This window comes from Oncorhynchus clarkii, chromosome 32 (genome assembly GCF_045791955.1).
Source record: "Oncorhynchus clarkii lewisi isolate Uvic-CL-2024 chromosome 32, UVic_Ocla_1.0, whole genome shotgun sequence".
Lineage (NCBI taxonomy): Eukaryota > Metazoa > Chordata > Actinopteri > Salmoniformes > Salmonidae > Oncorhynchus > Oncorhynchus clarkii.
In genome coordinates this window covers 9,084,058-9,091,728 of record NC_092178.1, presented here as the reverse complement: position 1 = coordinate 9,091,728, position 7,671 = coordinate 9,084,058, and the positions used below count along the sequence as shown (strand labels likewise).

The following is a 7,671-nucleotide window of genomic DNA, read 5'->3' as shown; positions in this document are numbered from 1 at the left end:
TATCCATTCTCTCTCTGTTTCAGATGAGTTTCTATAACTGTAATTATCCATTCTCTCTCTCTGTTTCAGATGAGTTTCTATAACTGTAATTATCATTCTGTCTCTCTGTTTCAGATGAGTTTCTATAACTGTAATTATCCATTCTCTCTCTCTCTGTTTCAGATGAGTTTCTAGAACTGTAATTATCCATTCTCTCTCTCTCTGTTTCAGATGAGTTTCTATAACTGCAATTATCCATTCTCTCTCTCTGTTTCAGATGAGTTTCTATAACTAATTATAATTTCTCTCTCTGTTTCAGATGAGTTTCTATAACTGTAATTATCCATTCTCTCTCTGTTTCAGATGAGTTTCTATAACTGTAATTATCCATTCTCTCTCTCTGTTTCAGATGAGTTTCTATAACTGTAATTATCCATTCCCTCTCTCTGTTTCAGATGAGTTTCTATAACTGTAATTATCCATTCTCTCTCTCTGTTTCAGATGAGTTTCTATAACTGTAATTATAATTTCTCTCTCTCTGTTTCAGATGAGTTTCTATAACTGTAATTATCCATTCTCTCTCTCTGTTTCAGATGAGTTTCTATAACTGTAATTATCCATTCTCTCTCTGTTTCAGATGAGTTTCTATAACTGTAATTATCCATTCTCTCTCTGTTTCAGATGAGTTTCTATAACTGTAATTATCATTTCTCTCTCTGTTTCAGATGAGTTTCTATAACTGTAATTATCCATTCTCTCTCTGTTTCAGATGAATTTCTATAACTGTAATTATCCATTCTCTCTCTGTTTCAGATGAGTTTCTATAACTGTAATTATCCATTCTCTCTCTGTTTCAGATGAGTTTCTATAACTGTAATTATCCATTCTCTCTCTGTTTCAGAATAGTTTCTATAACTGTAATTATCCATTCTCTCTCTGTTTCAGATGAGTTTCTATAACTGTAATTATCCATTCTCTCTCTGTTTCAGATGAATTTCTATAACTGTAATTATCCATTCTCTCTCTGTTTCAGATGAGTTTCTATAACTGTAATTATCCATTCTCTCTCTGTTTCAGATTAGTTTCTATAACAGTAATTATCCATTCTCTCTCTGTTTCAGAATAGTTTCTAGAACTGTAATTATCATTTCTCTCTCTCTGTTTCAGATTAGTTTCTATAGCTGTAATTATCCATTCTCTCTCTCTGTTTCAGATGAGTTTCTATAACTGTAATTATCATTTCTCTCTCTGTTTCAGATGAGTTTCTATAACTGTAATTATCATTTCTCTCTCTGTTTCAGATTAGTTTCTATAGCTGTAATTATCCATTCTCTCTCTCTGTTTCAGATGAGTTTCTATAACTGTAATTATCCATTCTCTCTCTGTTTCAGATGAGTTTCTATAACTGTAATTATCCATTCTCTCTCTGTTTCAGATTAGTTTCTATAACTGTAATTATCCATTCTCTCTCTGTTTCAGAATAGTTTCTATAACTGTAATTATCATTTCTCTCTCTCTGTTTCAGATTAGTTTCTATAGCTGTAATTATCCATTCTCTCTCTCTGTTTCAGATGAGTTTCTATAACTGTAATTATCATTTCTCTCTCTGTTTCAGATGAGTTTCTATAACTGTAATTATCCATTCTCTCTCTGTTTCAGATGAGTTTCTATAACTGTAATTATCCATTCTCTCTCTGTTTCAGATTAGTTTCTATAACAGTAATTATCCATTCTCTCTCTGTTTCAGAATAGTTTCTATAACTGTAATTATCATTTCTCTCTCTCTGTTTCAGATTAGTTTCTATAGCTGTAATTATCCATTCTCTCTCTCTGTTTCAGATGAGTTTCTATAACTGTAATTATCATTTCTCTCTCTGTTTCAGATGAGTTTCTATAACTGTAATTATCCATTCTCTCTCTGTTTCAGATGAGTTTATATAACTGTAATTATCCATTCTCTCTCTGTTTCAGATGAGTTTCTATAACTGTAATTATCCATTCTCTCTCTGTTTCAGATGAGTTTCTATAACTGTAATTATCCATTCTGTCTCTGTTTCAGAATAGTTTCTATAACTGTAATTATCCATTCTCTCTCTGTTTCAGATGAGTTTATATAACTGTAATTATCCATTCTCTCTCTGTTTCAGATGAGTTTCTATAACTGTAATTATCCATTCTCTCTCTGTTTCAGATGAGTTTCTATAACTGTAATTATCCATTCTCTCTCTGTTTCAGAATAGTTTCTATAACTGTAATGATCCATTCTCTCTCTGTTTCAGATGAGTTTCTATAACTGTAATTATCCATTCTCTCTCTGTTTCAGATGAGTTTCTATAACTGTAATTATCCATTCTCTCTCTCTGTTTCAGATGAGTTTCTATAACTGTAATTATCATTCTGTCTCTCTGTTTCAGATGAGTTTCTATAACTGTAATTATCCATTCTCTCTCTCTCTGTTTCAGATGAGTTTCTAGAACTGTAATTATCCATTCTCTCTCTCTCTGTTTCAGATGAGTTTCTATAACTGCAATTATCCATTCTCTCTCTCTGTTTCAGATGAGTTTCTATAACTAATTATAATTTCTCTCTCTGTTTCAGATGAGTTTCTATAACTGTAATTATCCATTCTCTCTCTGTTTCAGATGAGTTTCTATAACTGTAATTATCCATTCTCTCTCTCTGTTTCAGATGAGTTTCTATAACTGTAATTATCCATTCCCTCTCTCTGTTTCAGATGAGTTTCTATAACTGTAATTATCCATTCTCTCTCTCTGTTTCAGATGAGTTTCTATAACTGTAATTATAATTTCTCTCTCTCTGTTTCAGATGAGTTTCTATAACTGTAATTATCCATTCTCTCTCTCTGTTTCAGATGAGTTTCTATAACTGTAATTATAATTTCTCTCTCTCTGTTTCAGATTAGCCTTTTCCTTTTCCTCTCACTCTGATAACATACAGTATTTTAGTTCATATTTAGTTTAACAACTAACCCCTCTCCTTCCATCTTTCTTTCTCTCCATAGTTCCACAGATGAAGGTCAACCCTATAGCGGTGGGCGTATCTTTCACCACGGAAGCACCCCTCCCCTTCTCTACCACCCAGGCCACTGGCCCCGCCCCTTCGGCCCCACCTGTAGCCGAGCCCAGCCCTAAAGTTGACGTCCTTCCCACCCCACTACCCACTGAGGGAGAGGGGGAGAGAGTCCTTCCTACCCCACTACCCACTGAGGGAGAGGGGGAGAGAGTCCTTCCTACCCCACTACCCACTGAGGGAGAGGGGGAGAGAGTCCTTCCTACCCCACTACCCACTGAGGGAGAAGGGCAGAGCGGGGTAGAGTGGGAGAGAGAACAAGAGAGGGAGAGGGAACAAGAAAAGGAGAGGGAACAAGAGAGGGAGAGGGAACAAGAGAAGGAGAGGGAACAAGAGAAGGAGAGGGAACAAGAGAAGGAGAGAGAACAAGAGAGAGATAGGGAACAAGAGAAGGAAAGAGAACAAGAGAAGGAGAGGGAACAAGAGAAGGAGAGGGAACAAGAGAAGGAGCGGGAACAAGAAAAGGAGAGGGAACAAGAGAGGGAGAGGGAACAAGAGAAGGAGAGGGAACGAGAGAAGGAGAGGGAACGAGAGAAGGAGAGGGCACAAGAGAAGGAGAGGGAACGAGAGAAGGAGAGGGAACAAGAGAAGGAGAGAGAAAAAGAGAGGGAGAGGGAACGAGAGAGGGAGAGGGAACGAGAGAGGGAGAGGGAACGAGAGAAGGAGAGAGAACGAGAGAGGGAGAGGGAACGAGAGAGGGAGAGAGAACGAGAGAGGGTGAGAGAACGAGAAAGAGAGAGGATACGGGAAAGAGAGAAGGCGAGAGCCGCCCAGACTACCATTTCCCCCCGCGGCCCTGCAGCTCTTCCCATGGCAACCACCAGTTTGGCGACTCCTCCGGCGGAGAGTGCACCGCCCTCTAGCGGCGTGGAGGACCTGGGCACCACAGAAGAAGAGGACGAGGATGTTTACCTGTCCCCAGACCCCACCACCAGTTTACTTATGGAGACCACCACAGTAGAAGAAGAACAAGAAGTGACCACTACTGAGACAGAGACCACACCCATCCCAGAGACAACAGCTCCACCCACTACGACTGGCCCAGCCCCAGCTGAGAGGTCTAGCTCCGCCCCCTTCAGGCCCAGGGTTCCTGTGACCTTGCCTACTAAAGCTGCACCCACAGAGAAGAGCACACGTCCCCAGCCACCCTCTACGACGGTGTGTGTGTGTGTGTGTGTGTGTGTGTGTGTGTGTGTGTGTGTGTGTGTGTGTGTGTGTGTGTGTGTGTGTGTGTGTGTGCGTGTGTCCTGTGTGAATGTGTCATCACATGTGGAGTGAAAGACACAGGTGGGCCTCGTTAAGGGAGCTGATCCTTGTTAGGTGCATCGTTAATGATTCATTACATGATTAGAATCCAGATAAATGGACTGGAGCCAGTGGAGGCTGCTGAGGGGAGGACGGCTCATAATAATGACTGGGACGGAGCGAATGGAATGACAGCAAACACCTAGAAACCATGGAAACCAAGTGTTTAATGTATTTGATACCATTCCACCTGTTACGCTCCAGTCATTACCACGAGCCCATCCTCCCCGATTAAGGTGCCATCAGCCTCCTGTGGCAAACGCACATAATGTGTTCATTTGGGTTCTCTTTCTGATGTGTTCAGTGAACTGACATGGTCACTGTATTTCTCTCAGAATAATGAGTTGGGGGTTAACGGACCCAGCGGAGACTTTGAGATCCGTGAGGAGGACCGTCGTCAGGGAAACGAGGTTGGGCGTGGCGTGGAGACGGGAGCGGAGCCTGATCTGATTGGCAACACGATCAACACGGGAAGTTCTGCCGCTCAACTTCCTCAGAAGAACATCCTGGAGAGGAAGGAGGTCCTGATAGGTGAGTCTCTCTCACTCCATCTCTCTCTTTCTCTCTTCTAATCTGTCACTCCATCTCTCTCTTTCTCTCTTCTAATCTGTCACTCCATCTCTCTCTTTCTCTCTTCTAATCTGTCACTCCATCTCTCTCTTTCTCTCTTCTAATCTGTCACTCCATCTCTCTCTTTCTCTCTTCTAATCTGTCACTCCATCTCTCTCTTTCTCTCTTCTAATCTGTCACTCCATCTCTTTCTTTCTCTCTTCTAATCTGTCACTCCATCTCTCTCTTTCTCTCTTCTAATCTGTCACTCCATCTCTCTCTTTCTCTCTTCTAATCTGTCACTCCATCTCTCTCTTTCTCTCTTCTAATCTGTCACTCCATCTCTCTCTTTCTCCCTTCTAATCTGTCACTCCATCTCTCTTTCTCTCTTCTAATCTGTCACTCCATCTCTCTCTTTCTCTCTGTATTCTTCTGATGGGACATAGCCTTTTTGTCTTCATTCTGATTGGCTGTCTGTGTCTCCCCCAGCCATTCAGATTGCTTGCCTGCTGGCGGGGGTTTTCTCTGCCTTCGTGGTGATCGGTAAAGAGCAGGAGTCATACAGGGCTTAGCGTGTCTGTGTGCTAGACACGTGTGCTGTTAGTGTGTTGTGTAGGAACAGTGGCCCACGCATGATATGACTGTGTATGTGCTTGTGTGTCTTATTGACGGTCGTGACACATGATGTTAGCGTGTACTGTGTAGTTGGGGACGATGTAAGGACACAGCTTTGGGGACTTTAGATCATAATGACAGACGATAGGGAGTTGATATCTTGACATGTCAGCTGGTATGCTAGCATTGTGTGCAGTGCTCGAAGTGGTACTTGAAGATGCAAGTTCTTACTTACAGCTGCAATATGTCACTTTCTGGGGCAATGTGACCAAATGCACATAGAAATGTGAGTTATAGATCTGTGATTCGAAATTGAAAGCATGTCTAGGAAGCGTTTTTGCGGCTTTTACTTTCGGTTTTGTACACCCAGCTTCAAACAAGCTGAAAATACAATATTTTAGATATTTCACAGCGGTTTAGATGGTATAATGATTCTCTACACTATATATTGCTTGTTTTGTCATATAAACTGAAATTAGGCAACGCAACCAGGAAATGGTGGAGCGACTTCTGCACATCGCACCTTTAACTCACTCAATTTACCATGCCGAGGGTGATTATATTCAATTTGAATCCATTTAGATTGGCTAATCTCCAGTAGGCCAATAGAAGCCGTTGGTCAGCACCACATGGTGTGTTTGTTTCTGGTGGTTTCTTTACATCTTCTGTCCTATTTAGAATAACTTCTACAATGTCTGATCATATTTCTCTCTGTTCCGTTTCTCCCTCCCTCCCTCCCTCCCTCCCTCCCTCCCTCCCTCCCTCCCTCCCTCCCTCCCTCCCTCCCTCCCTCCCTCCCTACCTACCTCCCTCCCTCCCTCCCCGTCCCTCCCTCTTGCTCTCTCCCCATCCCTCCCTCTCTCTCTCTCCCCGTCCCTCCCTCTCTCTCTCTCCCTGTCCCTCCCTCTCTCTCTCCCCGTCCCTCCCTATCACTCTCTCCCCATGCCTCCCTCTCGCTCTCTCCTCATGCCTCCCTCTCACTCTCTCCCCATGCCTCCCTCTCGCTCTCTCCTCATGCCTCCCTCTCACTCTCTCCCCATGCCTCCCTCTCACTCTCTCCCCATGCCTCCCTCTCTCTCTCTCCCCATGCCTCCCTCTCACTCTCTCCCCATGCCTCCCTCTCTCTCTCTCCCCATGCCTCCCTCTCTCTCTCTCCCCATCCCTCCCTCTCTCTCTCCCCATCCCTCCCTCTCTCTCTCCCCATCCCTCCCTCTCTCTCTCTCTCCCCGTCCCTCCCTCTCGCTCTCTCCCTATCCCTCCCTCTCTCTCTCCCCATCCCTCCCTCTCGCTCTCTCCCCCGTCCCTCCTTCTCTCCTCTTCCTTCCTTCCCTCCTGCTCTCTCTCCCCCCTCCCTCTCGCTGTCTCCCATCCCTCCCTCTCTCTCTCTCTCCCCGTCCCTCCCTCTCGCTCTCTCCCCATCCCTCCCTCTCGCTCTCTCCCCATCCCTCCCTCTCACTCTCTCCCCATCCCTCCCTCTCTCTCTCCCTCCCTCCCTCCATCTCTCCTCTTCTTTCCTTCCCTCCTGCTCTCTCTCCCTCCCTCCATCTCTCCTCTTCCTTCCTTCCCTCCTGCTCTCCCTCCCTCCATCTCTCCGTCCACAGCGGTGATAGTGGGGGGCGTAGTGGGGGCTCTGTTTGCAGCGTTCCTGGTCATGCTGCTGGTGTACAGGATGAAGAAGAAAGATGAAGGCAGCTACACGCTGGAGGAACCCAAACAGACCACCGTCACCTACCAGAACCCTGACAAACAGGAGGAGTTCTACGCATGAGAGAGAGAGTGAGAGAGGGAAGGACAGGGAAAGAGTGAGAGGGAGGCACGGGGAGAGAGGGAGGCACGGGGAGAGAGGGAGGGACGGGGGGGAGAGAGAGGGAGGGGAGAGAGGGAGAGGGAGGGACGGGGAGAGAGCGAGAGGGATCACTCCACCTCCTGTCTTGTCGCCTCACCTCTCCTTCCCATCTCTTCCTCCCTCTCCCTCATGTCAGTTGTTGTTAAGAGTGCCTGTCTCCATGGACTCCGAACTTTCTTAAAAAAAATTAAAAATAAATGAACAAAAATATATAAGCTGAAAAAATAACCATAAACACATGATATACACATTTGTTTTTTAAAGTAAATGTTATGAATATTATACAA

At 44.2% G+C, this 7,671-nt stretch overlaps 1 protein-coding gene across 1 annotated transcript in view; it reads left to right on the top strand.

Moving 5' to 3' along the window:
- The window catches only part of LOC139392271 (putative uncharacterized protein DDB_G0271982), a 54,740-nt gene extending 47,069 nt beyond the window's left edge, over nucleotides 1-7,671 (top strand). Inside the window, exons 3-5 of the mRNA XM_071140138.1 lie at nucleotides 3,002-4,227; nucleotides 4,710-4,905; nucleotides 7,140-7,671. Of these exons, the coding sequence (XP_070996239.1) occupies nucleotides 3,002-4,227; nucleotides 4,710-4,905; nucleotides 7,140-7,306 (1,589 nt within the window). The 3' untranslated portion in view covers nucleotides 7,307-7,671. The remainder of the gene's footprint in view (nucleotides 1-3,001; nucleotides 4,228-4,709; nucleotides 4,906-7,139) is intronic.